This window comes from Pleurodeles waltl, chromosome 11 (genome assembly GCF_031143425.1).
Source record: "Pleurodeles waltl isolate 20211129_DDA chromosome 11, aPleWal1.hap1.20221129, whole genome shotgun sequence".
Lineage (NCBI taxonomy): Eukaryota > Metazoa > Chordata > Amphibia > Caudata > Salamandridae > Pleurodeles > Pleurodeles waltl.
The window spans coordinates 533135208-533156595 of record NC_090450.1 but is presented as its reverse complement, the minus strand read 5'-3'; the positions used below and the strand labels follow the sequence as shown (position 1 = coordinate 533156595).

At 43.0% G+C, this 21388-nt stretch overlaps 1 protein-coding gene across 1 annotated transcript in view; it reads left to right on the top strand.

The window, feature by feature from the left end:
* LOC138265845 (growth arrest-specific protein 6-like) overlaps nucleotides 1-21388 on the top strand; it is a 190724-nt gene that overhangs the window by 22102 nt on the left and 147234 nt on the right. Inside the window, exon 3 of the mRNA XM_069213939.1 lies at nucleotides 8957-9149. Within this exon, the coding sequence (XP_069070040.1) occupies nucleotides 8957-9149 (193 nt within the window). The remainder of the gene's footprint in view (nucleotides 1-8956; nucleotides 9150-21388) is intronic.

Below are 21388 nucleotides of genomic sequence, written 5' to 3'. Positions count from 1 at the left end.
TGAGTGTACGAGAGCGGGGTGTGTTGGTGGGTGTGCTGGTGATGAAGGTAGTGGCTGACGATGTAGTGCATGCAGGTGTGAGTGGAGACGAGACAGGGAGGGAGGAGGGAGACGAGGAGGAGGGGGACACAGTGGAGGCAGTGGATGTTGGTATTTCTGCATGGGTATGATGCTTGCGTGAGTGCCTGTGGGATGCGTGGTGCTTATGTTTGCCTGAGCTTCCCTTGTGTGTTGACGTGTGTGCATGCTGGTCTGATGGTGTGCTTGGGATAGGCTGAGGTAAAGGGGTTTGGGTCTGGGTGGAGGAAGTTGGAGGGGGGAGGCTAGAGACAGGGACAACGGCTGCCATCAGTGCTGAGGCCAGAGTCTGAAAAGCTTGCTGTTGGGCTGCCTGACCAGAATGAATTCCCTCCAGGTATGCATTGGTTTGTTGCAACTGCCTCTCTACACCCTGGATGGCATTCAAAATGGTAGACTGCCCAACAGTGAGGGACCTGAGGAGGTCATTGGCCTCCTCACTGAGGGCAGCAGGGGTGACAGGGGCAGGGCCTGAGGTGCCTGGGGCGAAGGAGATGCCTACCCTCCTGGGTGAGCGGCCACAGGGCAAACGCTGAGGGGCTGCTGGGAGGGCAGTGCTGGTAGGGGGGGTGGCGGCTGTACCTGTAGATGCGGGGGGCACAGATGGGCCCGCCACCGCAAGGGAGCTCCCATCAGAGGAGGAGTCCGTATCGCTGGTCTCAGCTCCTGTCCCCGCCGTGGAGCTCCCCTCGCCCTCCGTCCCACTGGTGAATTCAGACTCCGTTGTGTCGCCCTCCAGGGCCATGTGGGATGCAGCTCCCTCCTGCTCCGGTGCCACTGCTCCTCCGCCTGATGATGCTAATGCACACAAAAACAGGGAGACCACAAAAACAGGGGGGAAGACAGAAGAAAGACATGTTGAGTGCATGCAATACCGCTACCGTTGGCGGACACTACAGACACAGAAGCCGCCGTGCACTTGGAGTTCCCTAATCAATCACAGGGACATGGGTTACAAGGCTATGCCCGATTGTTGCACACATGGATGTCACAAGAGCCTGACTAGGTGTAGGTGGCTCTGTACACAGGTGGGGTGGGTTGCCACAGGGCCTGCCTTCAGAAGGGACCTTGCCTACTAAACTCGCCCTGGCCTAGGGGAACCCACAGCCCACCTCCCCCACCCAGACACCTACAATGCGCGCTGAATCAGCTGAATGAGAGTGTACTCACCCCCTTGTGGCTGCTGTGATGCCCCCAAGCGCCCATCCAACTCCGGGTACGCCACCGCCAGGATCCGGAACATCAGGAGGGTCATGGTGCGACGGGCACCCCTCCCACATTGGGAGGCCATCCCTAGCTGGGCCTCCGCCGTCTTCTTGCTCCAGCGGCGAATGTCCTCCCATCTTTTCTGGTAGTGGGGACCCCAGGGTCCGGACATCCTTAGCGATGGCACGCCAAATATCCTTCTTCTGGTGGGTGCTGACCTACAGTAATAGTACAGGGGAAAAGGAGAAGATATAACCATCCGCACCGTCACAGTCATTGGCCCGCATCCCTACCCTTGCCATGACGCACATGCACTCACCATCGTTTCATGCATGCCTCATTCTCCCCACCCCCTATCTTTCATCCACACCACTCCAAACAGCCATTGCCCATACAGCATGCTCACAGTGTACTCACCTGTTTGTCTGGAGGATCGTAGAGTAGCGTGTACTGGGGAGGACCCCATCCACTAGTTTCTCCAACTCCTTTGTGCTGAAGGCAGGGGCCCTTTCCCCAGACACACAAGCCATTGTCTCTTCCAGACTGAGGTCACAGCAGCACTTGCAGTGTAGGTCCTCTACTGTCGAAGATCAGGTATCAAGTGATTGAACAGAGAGAAAATGGCGGTCACGTCCGCTGCAGTGCGTACCGTCACCACCGGCGTACATCGTCATTGGCTCCTGGGACCCATAGGGTCCAATGTTAACCAATACAGGATTGCGCCGCGGTCTTTGACCGCCTACCGCGACGGTGTACAACGCCAGCGCCGCTACCTCATATTCCCAGGTCCCACTTTACAGGTCAGGCAGCCGCTATTTTATGGGCCCACATGGCATTATTTTGGAATGCGTCACACATATCTAGGTCTTGCTTAAACACTAATACAGCCATATGTCAATTTTCAAACATTTTCCGATTAAGTTGTGTTTACGTACCTCAGAGTTGGTTGACTCTCTGCTTGCTGTTCTCCTCCATAGGCAACGTCCGCTGGGGTAGGTGAGGAGATGGCGGCATCCTCCGCTGTACAGACCGCTGGTGGACCTGTCGACAACGGAGGAGCGACATGTGATCATCACCTACAGACTTGATCGTACCACAATCCTGGAACTGTGTGCCCAGTTGGAGCCAGACATAATGTCAGCTATCCACCATCCCACAGGAATCCCCCCTCTAGTGCAGGTGCTGTCAGTACTCCATCTCCTAGCAAGTGGGTCTTTTCAAACAACAGTGGCCATAGCATCAGGGATGTCCCTGCCTATGTTTTCCAACGTGTTGTCCAGAGTGTTGTCTGCCCTGCTGAAACACATGCGGAGCTACATCGTTTTCCCTCAGGTGGAGGATTTGCCTACAGTGAAAGGTGACTTCTACGCCCTGGGACATATCCCCAACATCATAGGTGCCATGGGACACATGTGGCCTTGGTCCCCCCACGCAGGAGTGAACAGGTGTACAGAAACCGGAAGAGTTACTATTCGATGAATGTGCAGATGGTGTGTTTGGCCGACCAGTACATGTCCCATGTGAATGCCAAATTTCCTGGCTCAGTGCATGACGCTTACATTCTGAGGAATAGCAGCATCCCTTATGTGATGGGGCAACTCTAGAGGCACAGTGTGTGGCTATTAGGTGAGGACATGGACCCTATACAGTGTGAATAGGTATCTGGGTCTGGGGATGTCCCTATGAGTTAGTGTGTATCTAACAGTTGTCCCTCGCCATTTGCAGGTGACTCTGGTTACCCCAACCTGTCATGGCTACTGACCCCTGTGAGGAATCCCAGGACAAGGGCAGAGGAACGCTACAATGAGGCCCATGGGCGAACTAGGAGGATTATAGAGAGGACCTTCGGCCTCCTGAAGGCCAGGTTCCGGTGCCTCCATATGACAGGTGGTTCCCTATTCTACTCACCAACGAAGGTATGCCAGATCAGCGTGGCCTGCTGTATGCTTCACAACTTCGCTTTGTGACAACAGGTGCCTTTTCTGCAGGAGGATGGTCCAGATGGAGGTGTTGTGGCAGCTGTGGAGCCTGTGGACAGTGAAAACAAGGAAGCAGAAGAGGACATAGACAACAGGAACACGGTGATCCACCAATACTTCCAGAGAGACACAGGTAAGAAGACAACACTGCCTGCTACATCTGATGTAATTCTACTACCTCTCATCTGTCTGCCATTTTCACCCAGTGTATGGTCACTGAGTTGTCATTTTCCCTTACGATTTCACAGATGTGGGTCCCACATCTGCTTTGTTTCCGCATGGACTAGAACTGTGTGACATAGGTATGTTGAAAATACAATGGACATTGCTATTTCCCTCAGTTATTGCAAATACACAATTGTGAAAGCACAGACTGACTCCAGATTGTTTTGTGATTTAAGGGTGTTTATTTAAGTGCTAAGTAGTGGAGGGGGTTGTAAAATAGTCATGGGTAATGGTGGAGGAATGTCCATGGCAGAGTCCAATCTATTAGTCTCACAGGTGCATTGTCCAAAGGGGTATAGAAAGTGAAGCTGGGGCAGTTTAAGGATGGACAGGGTGACAAAATGGGACAGAAGGATGACATTCAGGGTGGTCTCATTTCTTGGTGGGGGTCTTGGCATTGTTCTCTGTCTTGGTCCTGGATCGCAGGGACCCCTTGCAGGGTGGTTCTCCATCTGCAGGGGGTGGGGTGCTGGGGTGCTGGTGTGGTGGTCCTGTGGCGGTGCCTCCTGTCCACTAGAGCCGGCGGAGGTGGTGGGCAGTTCATCATCTAGGCTAGCGTCTGTGGCCCCTTGTTGTGCCACAGTGTCCCTCCTGGTGTTGACAAGTTCCTTCAGCACCCCTACAATGGTGCCCAGGGTGGAATTGATGGATTTTAGTCCCTCCTGTGTTCTTGGGTGCTGTCCCACTGCGTTGACCCTGTCCATGATTTTTCGGCATAGCTCCATCTTCCTACCTATGGTGGTGTGCTACACCTGTGATCCGAATATCTGTGGATCTACCCAGATAATTTCCTCCACCATGACCTTGAGCTCCTCCTCAGAGGACCTGGGGTGTCTTTGCAGGGCCATGGGGTGATGTGGGTGATGTGTGGGGTGGTGTGTGTTGTGATGTGTGGGGTGATATTTAGAGGTGTGTTGTGTGAGGTGCTTGGATGTTGTTATGGTGTAGGGCAGAGGTCTTCAAACTGGGGGGCGGGCCCCCCTAGGGGGGCCTCAGGTGATCGCAGGGGGGCCCCAGACTCTGGCCAAAATAAATATTATACAGATAACAGGCCTTTGTTTTAAGCAGAAGCATGTTATTGTAGTTTTAAAAAGGTAACAGTACTTAACTGCAATGTTTAAATAGGTTTAGACATATTTAAACATTGCCATGTTTATAAAATAATTGTGAATAAATCTGAGGGGGGGCCCAATGATTTTTATTTTTCAACTGGGGGGGCGCGGCATTAAAAAGTTTGGAGACCCCTGGTGTAGGGTGCCTGTGGATGCTATTGTTCTTTCTTGTGGTGTCTCTCTCTGGCCTTCTGTCGCAATTGTTGACATAAGGGTTTGTGGGTGTGTATTTTATATTGTATTGGATGTGTGGGAGTGGTGTGTGTATGTGTGTCAGGTGTGTGTATTTCGAATTGTCCAATTTGGATGTGTTTTTTAAATGTGTGTGTATTTTGAGCGCGGCGCTGTGTACTGCAAATGGAATACCGTGGTTGAAAGACCGCCGTGTGGATTCGTGGGTCGTGATAGTGTGGGCGTCTTCCTGTTGGCGTTACGGTGGAGGTTTTGTTATCGCCAGTTTATCACTGACCTTTGGTGTGGCGGATTTGTGTGGGTATCTGGATTTTGGCGGATTCCGAGCTGTGGGTCATAATGACCGTGGCGGAATTCCGCGGTGGTGTGTTGGCGGTCTTCTGCACGGTGGTAAGCGGCTTTTACCGCCAATGTTGTAATGACCCCCATAGTATTTTATTCCAAGTCATGTTTGAGTTTAATATTGTGTGTACTGTCAGTATCCTACCGAGTCTACAAGAAAGGATTTCCACTTATTTATTACCAAAGTTAAAACGAAACCACTTTGTGTGAAAGTTAGCGATTTTTGTCAAGAGTAAATGTACTATTGTGTTAGTTTTATCAATGTTATCTGGCGTTTAATTGATGCCAACTTTATTCTTTCAAAATTAGATTTAGGTGTATTTAGAGTTTTTATATTATTCTGTGTACGTGGTAATCATAGTCATCCAACTACAACAGGAGGTCTTCACTACTTACCCCCAAATAAAATGCAGTTTTAATTGTGGCATCACTTACACATTTGAGAGACACCACCTTGCATCTTGTGGGTCAAGTCTAACCCATGAGTATGTAGATCTGTATTGAATTCACCTTGGTGCACATCAATGCGTGTTGCAGACTGTTAGTATTTTCACTGTGGGACCGGTCCTGACTGATTATTAGAGGATTCTGGCCCTTGGGAGGTGTCCCTTCATGCATATATGTCCTAATGAGACATTGGCATCCTCTTAAGAGTTGAAACATTGTCAACAAATAAACTGATGCTTCACTTAAACTAAGTTTAGGTTCTGGCATACACTCCCATCGCTCCGAATGAAATGCTGTTAGGTTGTTTGTCTAAAAACACAACCGCCAGTCTTGATATTGGTCCTTACTCTTCCTTTCTTGAGGTTCTTCTTCATTCACTTGGGGCATTCTGCACGCTTTTTGCAACTGTCTGACATTATCATGTGTTTTTTAATACTATCTGTGGGAACACAATTACACTGTTTGGAATAAGAGATTATAGTATGCTAATCACATGACATTAGTAAACCTGCATTGGTCATACAACATTAGTAAGCACTTATTGCATGTAGTGACTCCACAAACTACAGGCTAACTTTCAATTCCCCCTGCATTAGCTAAACTATAGAAGGAAACTTGTCAACTTTAGTAATGTGTAAAATCCAGCAGTTTGCTACACAACAGCCATTCAGGGGACTGGGGGAAAGGACAAAGACTGTAACTGCAGACATCAAGGAACATCTGCTAACTTCCTTCACCGGGTGCCACCCAGAATCCCTTATTCTTCATGATGTGTCTACTGATCCGACCAAGTAGACCACAAAAGACTTTTAGAATGGCTAAACCAATAGTTTATGATAACCAGATCAGCTCTTCATTCTTATCAACTTTCAACCAGCAAAACAAAATCAGATCCTCTTTGTCAATCAAACTAATTCAATATTTACATGAGATTATTGGCACAATCATAGTCTCTCTATATGTTACAATAACATATACAGTTATAATTGTATGCTAATGACATTCAAACGGACATTTGTGTAGACCATCATAGAAAAAGAATACAAAAATCAAAGCTTGTCTGAAACAAGTGCATCTCTGCAGGCCAGAACTATCTTTGCCTGATTTGCACTACGAGCAAGGAACAAGGACCGTCTTCCATTCAGGTGGGCAGTAGAACTAGAAGATGCTTCAATCTCTGATTACATAATAAAGAACCATGGAATATTGGCTGACCATCAAATCACAATAGTGGTAAACAATATAATCTTCCATCTAAACTTGTAACAAATGGGCCGCCTGTTACTTCTTTACCTCACCATATTGAACTTGCCAATTATTCAGTGTTGTGCTGACTCAGCAACTTTGAGTCCCAAAGGAAGGGATTCTGGGGCAGCAGGGTGTGCAAAACCAAGTTGCTAGAATATGCCTCAAACTTTAAAATTGGATCTCATCACAATGGCCTTGAGAGACCTCCCTTGACTTCTGGTGGCTCAGGGAATACCAATAAAATTTAAACTTTTCTATATTGCCTTAAAAGACTGGGAGGGCAGTGACCGCAAACAGTTACACAACTTTGTTTTTGACTATGGAATCAATCCAGCAAGGCAAACTTGAACTCAAAAGCCAGATTTAGGAACAGAGGGTGATCGATTTGAGTTCAAGCCATTCACTTGTGGCACCCTTTTTGCCCACATTTCAGAAATCTCTGAAATCCAGCAGCTTTCAAGGAAAAGTTCAAGACAGGCTATTTCATTAAGGCGTTGTTCATATTGATTCAATAAAAATATTGACAGCGAACGCTTTTTCCCTAAAAGGGATAATCCCCTGCTGGATGTAGTTTGCCTTTCACAAAGGAAAAAACATAAACTACTGATGTGCCTCTGTGCTTATATGCACAGATCAATCACCACCTTGAAAGCGGTTGTCAACAACTAAAACACTGCTTTCCATCACCAGCAAGCCCGTTGCAAAACAATTATATAATTAAATACCTCTGTACCATAGACATGGTCCTATCCATGTATCTAACCCTCCCTTCATACACCATTAAAAGCACCCTTCATTCTATCTACATAGATTCAGGTGGCAGCGAATGGGAAAGGTCAAGCTTCAAAGTGACAAAGAGTTATGGGTAGATAAAAAAACACAGAAGGGAAAGCCAAGAGCCAGGTTGTGAGCAGACACAGTACATCAAGTACAGGGATGCAGAAGGTTTTTGAGTACAGTAGATGACCTAGAGAATTGAGATGTGTGAGCTATAGAGTCCAATGTTCGGAAGCCAGTCGCCTATGGTGTCATGCAATTGGCTGCAGTGACAAAAGGTATCTCCTACTTTCTGGCCATTCACATTAAACACTAAATTTAACAATGTTTCGTTTTTGTTTATTCATTACTTCGCCACTCACCTAAGAAAAGCCACGTTAGTCACTTGTGCTAAGGACATACCAGTATCAACTGTGCTCTACTTTTATCTAGGGGCCGAGCAGGAAGAGTGCTGGCATAAATAAAATACTGTGGTGCAGGGAAACCCTTGGTAGCAAGAAGCATTTACAAAGTGTGGGTGAGCCACTGGAGTAACAAAGGCACGCACCCCTTCATTCCAGCGGGGATGGAGGGGCGAGCTCCATGGGGCCCCCTCAGCTCAGTACACTGTGCATGGGCGGCGAGCACTTGGCCTGAGAGCTCCTGACTCGTTGGGGCAGGGCGGCCCCTCGCTGCACATGAAGGGGGTCCCCTCAAGTTGCGTTACGCCACAGGGGTGAGCATGCATCTCCTGAGACCAAGGTGCCCTTCAGGTAGCTGGTCAGGCAGTACGAGACCCTGAAAGATTCATGTGTTACAAAATTTAATTTCAGGATCTATGGGCCATCTCTAGAATAGCCTCTAGTTTACAATTTATAGAACAAGTCTAGAACATCTAGAGGCTGAAGATGGCATTAGCTCCATGGCTTTCATGTTAGACTGCCTGTAGAATGTGAGCATGAGAAAATGATAATAATGCAGTGTGGCCCCTGTTACATGTTTTTTTTCCTTCTCTGTGTATTTATTTACAACACAGATCTCGACTGTGATTAGGCGGTGGCAAAATGTCTAAGATACAAACTAAAAAAGTAACGAAAGTTTGCCCTGAACTGCATTTACCTTAATTTTTAGAAAATTGTAGATATTTTGGTAAATTGCAGACGCATTGCATAACAGTTTTCATAGAATTTATGAAAACAATTTTACCATGCTTTAAAAAAACATATTTTTGAAAATGTGGTTGTCTCAAATGTCGAATACTTGGTCTAAAGCCATTTCTCTATCGATATGCCAGATTTGTGTTGTGAAGTTTAAGTACAGGTCTGACAGTTTTCAATCCTGTGAACAGGCTGCATTTTCTTTTCTTTGCAGTTATTTGTCATCTTTCGATTTTCGGACCTTTGATTCGGAAGGAGTAATTTTCTATGGCGACATAGGTGGGGATTATAACTGGTTTGTTTTAGCTCTTCGAGACAAGCACTTGGAGGTGCAGATGACAAACGAGAACGGACAAATGCTGCTCTCCATGTTTGGGCCCAATATGAGTGATGGGAAGTGGAGAAAGGTAAGTCAAGGGTTGTTAGTTAATTCCACACAATTATTTCAAATTCAGGACACGTGTATAAAAATGCAACAAGCAAAATGTTAGTGATGAATTTCTACAACAACAACATCCCTTTCATAATACAAAGTGACTATAGAAGCAAATGGGTCAATGTGCCAATCGGAGACATGACGCAAAATTATGGAGCCCCCTGCAGAATGTGAAGAGGGGCCTTTGAGTCTCCCGTATCTCGTCTGCGTTCATTTGCCTTGGGTTGAATGGAGGCCCCCTGAAGGGCTGAGGGCCCACTGAAGGGTTAGGGACCCCCGTACCGCGGGCCTGCTCTACGCCACTAGTGCCAGTGCATGTAAACACATGCCTTCACTAATTCTGTTTGCATGCATTGCACGCGCAACTGCTGTTCATCACATTGATGCCTGCCCTGTTGACTCTCTCAGTGCTCTTGAAAAACGTAACAGAAAAGGATTACTTTCTGTAGCAAATGTGTTTAGGAGTTAAATAATAATACGTGGGATTGAGAGTATCTGGTTGATGTAAGCACTTCATGGTAGGTGGAATGATACACCAAGTAATGAATAGCATGAGGTGAAAGAGTTACACTGGGTTTAACCAAAGCCCACCATATGCTTATTTGAAAGACTAGCTAACAATACCCCTTATAGCAGGTGCGCTGTCAATCAGACCTAATAAACCCACGGTTTCGTAGCTTCCAATTAGAAATACAGGAATCTCACCTCTAAAGGTATTTGTTTTAAAAGTAACTTTGATTGACCGAAATGTTAAGACCACTGCAGATAGTTTGATTTTGACATGGGTTTTAATGACGTTACTTTGATTTGTGGAGGAAATCCCTTGTTGGAGAGTTTTCCTGTGGTGGGGAATCATCTGTTGATGAATTATACTCCACACTCCATTACCCCCTGATTCTAGTCAGCCACTAAGGGCCTGATTACAACTTTGGAGGAGGTGTTAATCCGTCCCAAATGTGATGGATATAATGGACTCGTAATACAGCTGGTGGTATATCCGTCACTTTACCGTTACTTTTGGGACAGATTAACACCTCCTTCAAAGTTGTAATCAGGCCCTAAGTCTTCAGCTCGACCAGCTGCACAGCAAGGATACTCTGGCCTGCCTTGGAGAGGCAGAGAGGACCTGGGTGGTGTGAGAGTTTTGCTTTAGCATGAATGTTTATTGAATAAACCCACCTCCGCCACCAGAAAAGAAAAGGATTTACCTTACATGAATGACAAATGTAGGACAGAAAGGGAGGCGGGAGGGGTATTCATACGGTCTTATGCTGATTTTGGAAACCGACGCAGCAAAAAGATATTAAAAACAATTGTAGCAGCACAGAAATACTTTGAGCAAACACATCTTGGAAATGACTATTTCAACTATGACTGCAGTGCCTTTTGAATACATTAAGCTATGATTTAATTACAAAGCACTTCAGTCTGATTTCAGTTTCACTTGTTTTCAACGTGCATTCGGGGAAATATATTTTGAACTTAAGACTTTTGAACTTTGAAAGTGACTGTGGCAGCACATACAGAATGGGAGTAAACACGCACTGGAAATGACTATTTCAACTATGACTGCAGTCCTTTTGAATGCATTAAGCTGTGATTGAACTATGAAGCACTTCAGCCTCACCTTATGTTCACTTGTTTTCAACGTGCATTCTTGGAAAAGTATTTTACTAATATTATTGAATTACTGGGTGCTTGCCTTCAAAAGCACGTGGTCACTTTACCTTGTAAATGTTGCTCACCTGTGAGAAAGGCTCCTGTGAAAGCCGAAACGTGTCACAACATTAATGAGGCTTCCACTTTGTAATGTGCAATAAAGTGGGCACTGGCCATCCATATATCAAGCGTCAGCGTAGTCTTATATATATATATATATATATATATATATATATATATATATATATCTCCAAAAAACGAAAAGCCTAGGCACCAGTCCATGTTAAAATCCAAGCATTTAATAGCATTCCTGAGCAGCAAGACAAAAAATCCTGATGCGTTTTGGCAACAGCATGCCTTGTTCACAGGTAAGTAAGAGCAGGTGTGAGTGAGCCAGTGCTTTTTAAATACAATGTTCTTTATGGGGTATCATATTCCATGGTATTCATATTGTGCTTGCAAGCTTTACAATATTTGCTTGTACAAAACCTTTTGGTTCCTCACCCAGCCATTCCTTCTGTCTCTCTGGTGTGAGATGAATTCTAATCATGATACCTTTTATACTTTTACTTTTTCTGTAAGGAAAGCTAGGTGCGTTCCATGGATGTTTGTTGATAGTTTTCTCAGTTTTCTTTCCCATTTTTAAAAGTATGCCTTATTTGAAAAGGTTGTACTCACTTTAGCCCTATTAGTCTCATCCTCTGTTCTGATATTATGACAGAATTTCTATTTCTCTCAGTTACGTCTGTAAAGCAACTAATTTGTTTTTATTATGTTATTCTTTTGTTAGCTGTATAGAGTATCCTACATGGGTCTTGTCATGAAGTATTCAAATATCTCCCTTTTTGCTTTCTTAAAAGACTCAGTGGTGCTGCAATATATCTTTAATCTCCACAAATTCCCCTTAGCCCTTAGGGGATATTTCATTTAACTTGTGTGGAATGACTACTTGCCTCATGTAGTGTACTATTGTCTGTTGCATTTTTCATATACAAGGATGCTTCTAATTTACCTTTCCTGACCTCTAATTTCAAATGTAGAAATTCAGTGTCAGTCTAACAATAATTCATACGCAATTTCAAATTCAGCTCATCTTCATTGAGTTGTTTGTGAACTTCTGTCAGTTGTTAGATACAGCCATTCCAGATAATAAACAAATTAGCTAGGTGACACAACCATAGGACAGTGTGTGGCATGCATTCTTTGAGGTCTTTATCTGTGGACACTTGCTCCTCCCACCAGTCCTTGAAGGTTTGTGTAGCTGGGGGGAAAGCAGGTGCCCATCGCTGTGTTCCTTATGTGTTTATACAGATGATTACCAAACAAGAAGACAATTTCCCATAGACAAAAATCAATCATATAGAACAACATTCTTGTAGGTTCATACATCCTAATTGGTCTGGCTTCTAACAAATGTTCACATACTTTCTGCCCATCTTTGTGATCAATATTTGTGCATAAAGCCTGGGCATGTGGGGGCCTATTCACAAACTGCATTTTGTGGTGTGTTTGGTAGTGCTACAGTAGTACTACTAAATGCTATTACACAAGCCTACATACGGAGGTCTTTGCCTCTCCTGTCTTTTGTGTGTAGAGGCCTCATCCCAACTGCAGACATCTCCACTCAAGTCTATGTAAGTTTTTGTAGTAAACAAGGAAGGGATAGAGGAGTTACTAGAAAATGGGGACTATTTATGACTATATAAGAGGGGTTGGGTGAGAGGTAATGAGGGGTTTTGAGAGGGCTAGTGAGGGGTTCAAGGAGGGATATGTACCAAACCACAAAAGAGTATGACTATTACTATTCACAAACTGCACTTCTGTATTCATTTCAGCCAAAAAGGACACAAAACAATTGTAAATATACTCCAGCTCAGACATGGCATAAGCACCACACGTGGTTAATACTGGAACTGCAGCACCCTTCCAGAGAAAATAGTGGAGAGAAGGACGTGAAATGGAACCTCATATGAAATAATATTAAAATAAATAATCTATTTAAACTTTTAAAAAATATTTATACATGTAATTTAATGGTAAAACAATATACATAAATAAAAAATAAATCCTTTTTTCTTGTAAATTATTTTGTTACTTTTAACATTTAAAAAGATATGGACCTCTAGTTAAAAAAATAATTTAATGAATTTAAATTAATTCTATACATAACTTTTAGTAATTTTTTTTACCTAGGAAAAAATATAAGAATTTAACTTTAACAGAATTTTTATAATACTGTGTCAAATAATTTTAATTTAATGTATTTACATGAATTAAATATTTATTTCAGAGTTATGTAATAGCACTGCAGCTATTTTTTTATATGTTCTTTATATTTAAAATAAATGTAAATAATTTGAAAAAATATTTAACATACAATTATTGTTTGCTTTTTAAAATTTTAATAAACCTTTTAACATTTCCCTATACTTTCCTATAGAGAGAGATCTAAGCTGCAGTTCCAGACATCACTGCCTACCTGTGAAAAGCTACTAATAGTAGCTTTACACTTGTAAATGTGGCTCTACCCTCTGATTTCATGAGGTGGGGACATGTAAGTCTACACCTTGTATTAAATTTATACTTGTAAATGATGAATATAAGTAGTAGTATATTTACTAGATGAGCAAATTTACATATATCGATCTATTTTTGTGAACTTTATTGATCTTTGTGGGGAAGTCAATGCAATCCCTCAAATATGTGGGTAAGGTTTCTACAATTGATAAGAGGTGACCAACGTATATAGAGGTTTTCGTTATGGCTGAGACTGTTGCCTTCCTGGAGGGTTTTCAAAATACTTGTGCACTTTTGGCAGTGAGTATAAAATGGGCTTTTCTGGACTGTCAGTTTTCTGCAACAGGTGTTCATCATACTCCAGAAGACCCTGAGCCTTCCTGTTCACTAGAAGTTTATGGTTTTCGTTGATCAGATCTTTGTGTATCTTTTGCCTATTATTTTGTAACATCATCATGTAGTTGGGCAGGACCCTCTTTAAGGCACCTTTTGTTGCACAATATGACTACATTATCACCATTTTCAGATGGTTCTGTTATACCATCCTTATCCTTACTTATTTTTTTCCGTGTTTAATATTGGTGCTACGTGAGATTCTTTCTCTGCTGACAAAATTTCTGACTCCTGTGATGTTCAAATTCTTCCAGAGATAGTTCATGGAATACATCAAAGGAATCAAAGGGTATGATCTACCTTACAATTGGCATCACTTTAAAGCTACTTCTTCATTTTATGCCAGTTGAATTAAGCAAGTCAATTACCTTTATTCATCTATCTTACTGTTTTGCTGTACTTCAGAGTGAGAGAAGAGAAAATGAAAGGAATACCAACAATGCAGCACTCATAGTCTGAGTAAAGAGTTTATTAAGGGACTTCTCAAGGTTCGTACAGGGAACACGTTTAGGTCGAATGCAGCAGCACAAGTATACTTCTGAAAATAATAACAGCAGTAGAATAATGATGATCATACGAACAAACAAAGAAAATACACTACTTCAACCATGGATAATATATCTATATATAGTGATTATATATTCATGCACAACGCAAAGGTAAAAATAAGATTTTAAAATCACCATGGGGCTTGACAGTGACATCATCTCTTTGTCAGCTTCAAGTCGTGAACCCAAACAACTGTGAGAAGAAAGAACTACCCACAATGGGATCCAAGCAAGGCGTCCCCTCCCGGAAATGGGTTCTAACTTGGTCATCAAGCTTCCACTTATATACTTTAAACAAGCTGGAGAAGAGAATTCTAGAAACTCCCCCCTCCCATACAGTAAGTTGTTGTTCAAACACTGGCTGTACCAGGTCCGTGTTGAAAGAGCATGTTTAGAGATTGGCCATATCCCAAGGTGCGCTCTCAACACCGAACTGTTCCCTGCCGTACCATAAACATTCTCTGGTACATCCCTATCTCTCCCTCACTCCTCCATGTTATGTCCCTGCCTTGGTGAGAAAGAGAGCGAGAGGAGCGAAAAACATGTTGCATAAGTTGTGCACTGAAAAATTCCTGCACTACCAATATGTTGGTGTTTGAAGCTAAGCTAAGCACAAAATGGAGTTCAGTGGTCAAGATGGAGCTGGGGGTAAAATACAGATAGCATTATGCTCCACCCTTTGACCAGTGACTCTCACAACCTACGGGTTCAAAATTAACTCGTTTGGTCTAAAAATTGCAAGCAAATTTAGGTATGCATTGTACACAGCAACACAACGTTATAACTATAGAAATTACCATGAGTATCCCACCCAAAACATTGTGTAATTGTCCAAAATCGGGCAACCACTGGAACAACCAGTCCCATCACCCTTTGTCTATATCTTGTTTTACTCCTTTCATTAATTTGTGTAGACTCTCAATATGTGACTGGATGAATTTAAAATTATCTGACAAATTAAAACAGCACATGCCCTCAAATTCAGAGCAACAGTGATCATGCTTAAGCAGTAAATAGCGGCTCTGTTTTGCAATGCAGCTTTATTAGTACCACGTATATCTAGTAAAAATTCAGATAAATCAATGGAAGTATGATTAATATTCCTAACTATTAAGCATGCCAACGTATTGATCATTCATGTATTATAAACGGCTAATCCGGGCACGCCTACAGTAGAAAGACTCAAGCTTATGTATTCTGATTTAGATAATAATTGCATTTCAGAATCACAGCATTCATTTAATTGAATAGCTTCCCTTGGCCAATGAGCATGTACAGAATGAAATGGAAACATCATGAGTTCTAATCGTGTAAAGGTACACAGTCCACCAGTTATATTAAGGGAATGTAGGATATTTCCACACAAAAACAACCAGCCCACTGGTAGTTTAACATGCTTCATGTGATGGTAGTAGTCAACATGTGAAGACAGGACATTGGATTATCACCCGTTTGCAATGTTTATCTGTTCGGTAATGGCAGAGTATTTTTTGTTCTCACGGTATCTCTTGAGGAGATCCCGTTGCTGCCTCGAGGTGCAGTTGAGTGCATTTTCCAATTTGATGTGAATTACAGGTGAATTGAAAACATACATCCCTGGGGTGATGTTGTAGGTAATTACATGTGTGAGATTGTCCCACTTTTCATCTGTTGTTTCTTGGCAAAACCTACAATACTCTTAGGGTGCAAAATGGCATAGCACGTCACTCTGTTGCACGTTTCTGTCCTCCTTGGTGAGAATATTTGCAGGTCTAGGGGCAGCCACAAGGCATGTGGAAATGACGTCCACCATGCTCTGCATGGAGGACATGCAGAGATCCGATCTGATGAGTACGACTCGTGCCAGGTGGGTCCACACATTTTCAGTCAAATGCAGTAAAGGTGTTGCTCAACGTGGTCGATCAATCATTTCAGAGTTGGGGTTTTTTGGTCCCTCTTGACCCCCCACACACACACACACACGCCCGAAAGGAGACCACACAGCACAGTCAGCGCACAGACATCTCGTAGTATGATCTGTTAAAGAGACAGATCATTCTCGCAAATAACATTTGTCAGCTGGTACATACTGCATTTTTCTTTTCTGGGCTTCATAACCAGGGAGATATTGTCCTTACCACTGACAATGATTTCTGCTGGTTCAAGAGGATGACTTGGGGATTTTACCCACACCTTGGCACCAGGAGTTTTGTCAGTTGAACCAAAACCTCCCTCCCCACGCACTGTAAGAAGGGCTGGGGCAGTCCCCTTTTTCACTGTTCCACCATACACAGGGATAATTACAATCTGTGCAATTCTGTCTCCAGACTGTATTATCAAGTCATTATCACCACTATTCAAGAGAATAGTTTTGACTTCTCCTTGGTAGTCAGCATCGATTACTCCCTCCAAGACCTGAATACCTTGAATGCCAACCCAGATCTGGTAGCAATCAATCTGAAATGCTCTGTGGGAATCTGTATTCCAACACTGGTTTCACAAAATGAAATGTCTCTTAGTTTCAAGGTGTAAGCTTTTAGAACATGTAGGCCAAGACCTGCAGATTCTGGCGTGGCTCTGTAAGGAGCTAGGACTCCTTGTTTTATTTCCCAATACCTGATGGTGTTGGTTGCCACATGAGGTTGCATCTGTAATGAGAGGGTTAACATCCTCATCGAGGGAGTCTCAGCATTTGTTAGTGGTCTGTTATTCAAAAACTGGAGGTCTTCATTTAAATGCTCTCTCCAGTTTTTTAAAGTTCCATCTGACAATTTTCGTATTTGGGCTTTCAGAAAGGCGTTCATTCTCTCAATCAGTCCCGAGGCTTGTGGATTATATGGGATGTGATAAATCCATTCTATGTTGTGTTGTACCAATTTTCCTTTGAAGTGTGACTCATTGTCATTCCGGACCTGAAGTGGGACTCCATAATATAACATTAACAGGTCTAGAGTTTTAATGGTATTGTACTGAGTGGCACGTTTACAGGGGACAGCAATCAGGTGACCAGAATAGGTGTCCACTACTGTGCAAGCGTATTGACACCTGCTACTAATCTGTAGTGGCCCAATGTAATTAATTTGCCATATCTGTCCTGGTAACTTCCCTCTTCCCAACTGACCTTTGACAGTTTGCAGGACCGATCTCTGTTGTGTGTGTTGACAAATAGAACATTGCAAGATCACAGTTTTTATTTAATCTAGGGGAATGTGCAACCTTCTAATCTCTGCCCACCTGTAAGTGGCTTTGTCTCCCAGGTGTTCACATTTGTGGTGCACCCATCTAGCCATCCCAACCAAGTCAGAATCCTGTGTCACCATTTCTGCCTCTGAGATTTTGGCTTTGTTGTCTGCAAGGGAATTGAACCAGCGTTCTAGTGAATCAGTGGGACAGTGAGCATCTACATGATACACAGTAACAGTACTTTGCTCAAGCATTTCCCAAATTTCCTGCCACAATTCTTAGCCCCACACCTCTCTTGAATGAATTTACCAGTTATGTGCATGCCATGTGGGGAACCAGGTGGCTAACCCATTGGCAGTGGACCAAGAATCAGTGTAAATATTACAAGTTTCAGGTAATTCCTGTTTTAGTGCTTGATACACAGCTTACAATTTTGCATGTTGACAACTCTGTCCTTCTTTCATAGAAGTTAACAACTTTTTGGTGACTGGATTATATGAAACTGCTTTCCAATGTGTTTTGGGGCCCATATATTTGGCTGAACCATTGGTAAATCATACATGCTTCCTACCCTCATGGGGCAAGGATTCAAATGGCTCACCCCATCTCACTGGTGACTGTTATTTGCGGTACCTCCTGCACCCTCTCCTCATCCTGCATGGGGGCTTGTGGCACCTGTTCATGTAGAGCTGCTGGGCCTGCTGGTCCCACACGGGACCTATCTTGTATGTACCATTTCCTACATATGATACTAGCTTCTTGTGCATGTCCAATACAGTGAGGTTTAGGTGAACTCATCACCCACTGCATTATTGGAATCTCAGGTCTCAAAAACACTTTATGACCTAGGATCATTTGCTCAGTATCCACTAGAGGCCAGTAGCATGAAAGGAACTGTTTCTCAAAGGGATGGTGGGGCTATGTATATACCCCATAGGCAAGGATAAAATTCAGAATTGTCTGCCAGAATGTGAAAAAGCAAATTGTTCTTGACATTCAGGGGCCAATGGTATGGAAAAGAAGGCATTAGCAATATCAATGGTTGCATACCAGGCCCCTGTATGCTTCTGTATTCTTTCAATCAGAGTGATGGTGTCGGGGACCGCAGCTGTCAATGGGGGTGTATGTTTATTCAGCTTGTGGTAATCAATGGGCATTCTTTAGCGCCCATCAGGTCGGCGCACAGGCCACAGAGGATTGTTCCATTCAGTGGTGGTTGGAGCTATTACACCCGCCTCAATCATTTCTTGGATGGTTTTACTTATTTCATCATGCCCTCCTGGAATACAATACTGCTTCAGGTGGATTACCTTGGTTGCTGGGGGCACCTTCACTGGGGGTATCTTCAGATGACTCACCCTCATAGCTGCCACTAAAATGTATCTCTTTGAAGCAAATTTATAACAACCATCATCCAAATACAAAGTCATCCCTTTTAAAATGTAAATTCCCAGCATATATTCTAGAAGTGGCGCAGTCAAAACATTGTATTCTCTTTTTGGCATTCTTATTTTTATTTGAACCGCTGTCTGCATGGCAGATGTTTGTTTTTCACCCAACCCTGTGATGGTGTACTGCTGACCAGTGAACTTTTTGGGATTTCTATAAATTCAAGAGGCCTCCGCTCCAGTGTCAACTAATGGTCAGACTCCTTGCACAATTTTGTGTTTCCAGTGTATTTCTAAATCAACATGGGTTCTGTTATCTTTACGAGCCCATCCCTGTACCAGTGCTTTGCCAGTTTCTTAGTCTGATTTAAACCCATCAATTTAGGTTTGGATATATGCTTTCATATCTGTGAGCAGGCTCTCCTCCTTCCCTGCTTTTAACATTTAACCCCTCGCTGTCCCAATCTTCCACCTCTTTCCCTTGTGAAGAGACATTTTTCTCCCTTTCCATCCTCTTGCTTCTGTGGCTGACTCTGAATTACACGTTTATTATCTTGCTTTGTGAACCCGCCTGCTACATTCTTTTCGGTCCAGGCATCTTTTACGGTACATCTCTCACAGGCTTTTGGTATCTATTCCATTAATCTGCTCCTTACTGACACCATCCTTCAGTAATGCCATGAACATATCTTTCCTAGATACTCAGTTGTTTTCTGTGCGACCCTCAGACCTCAAGGCTCTCTCTGGTTCACTCCAATCTCCCAACTCTCCTAGCTCGCGAACTGCCTCCAGCACCTCTTTTGTTTTCTGCACTGTCTGATTAATCAAGGGAGTCATTATTACTTGCTTGTAAGCTGGAGGAGCAAGGCAAATGATTTTATTTCATACTGAAATGGTCAGTGGATTCTCTTGCAAATTGTGAGCTTCATCTAATAGAATAGCAGTTTTCATACTTTCCTACTTAATTCTTTGGATAGCAACTCTTAATGTGTACCAAGGCTCATCATTTAGCGGCCAATCTGATTCAGTATGGTATTTTTGATTACATCCCCTGGCTGATGTATATAAGAAAAGTAGCCTTTGCACTGGGGCGGATGGACATGTCAGAGGCTCCAGAGGGTTTAACTAGCTCTGACAAACGTTGGGCAAAGGAGAACTTCTTCAAAATCTTGGGGGTTAAGAGGGAGGAGGAGGAGCTAAGTGAAAAATCAGTAAGGTGTTTTATAATGCTAAAGATGGGGGTGGGTCCTGAGGCTTATCTCTTGGAGATAAGAAATGTGAGGGAAAGGACTCTTATCTCGCGATTCCGTCAAGGGGTTATCAGAAGTAATCTGTGTTTTCCGTTAGGTCAGTTTGATGAAAAATCTATAAAACCATGCCCTTGTGATGGAGTGACTCTGCAGACTTTAATTAATTTTACTTTGTTCTGTGACTTTTATGCTCCCTTTAGGCGACATTACTTATTCCCCATATTGAGGTCCAGGGGTTTTGTGCAATATTGTCCAGCTTTTCTGTGGCTGCGTATGGCTCCTGATGCACTGGTGTGGCAGGGGGTGGTATCCTTTCTTAAGGGAGCTATAACCCGGCGGAACAATTTAGAGTATTTTTAAATGATTTTTAATTTTTAATCTTGTTGAAACATTATTTTCTTAATGAAATTTGGAATGCAATTTTTATATGTGCTAAAATGTTTAGTAGGACATGAGGTGATATGCAAATTGGTTTAATTAATTTCTTTAAAACTTTGTCTAAGTATTTATCGGGCAATTGACAATTGTATTTTTGGTAGTGATTTTTGATTGTGCTATGTGATGTGTTGTCTATTTATTTGTATGGTTGATAGCTTTCATACCGAATAAAGTGTTTGATATAGTGTAGTGTACGTCACATGACTGCCAATTGGAATAAATTGGTGGCTTCTTGATTCCCATAACGCCTGAATTGTTCTTGTACAAGGGGGGGTCAGTGCTAAGAGTACAAAACTTCCTTGAATCTCCTGAATCTAATGTCAACTCCGAAGCACCTGTGTCAAATAACCTCAGCATCCACGTAAGCAGTGCTTCCCCACTTATCTGTTTAAATCTGTCAATAATATCATTAACTTCTTGCTGAGTATAATCTTCTAAAGAATGCATTTCAATTCCTCCCGGGTTCGTGGAGTGCCCTGTATTTATTGTCTAAATATGGGCTGTGCGCAAACCATTCTTGGCTCATCTGGCTCACACTGGCCCCCACCTTTTTTAACTTTAAGCTCTTCATCACTGGAATTTGAAAAATCAGTACTTTCCCATATATTTGTGTCTCATAAATCCAGATTCTAATCTAATCCTGCTGTGGCAATTGCTAAATGAACTTTCTTTTGATTTATTTTGACAGCGGCTTTCTCTGCCACAGAATGATAGGTATGGGCCTTATCTTGCAATAGCTTATTCTGACAAGACAGCATAGTTATAGTATTTTCAGTTTCAACTAACTGCCTTTATAATTGATGATTTTCCTGTTCTAACTGCTTGCATTTATCATGTATTTTTCAATAGGCAGAC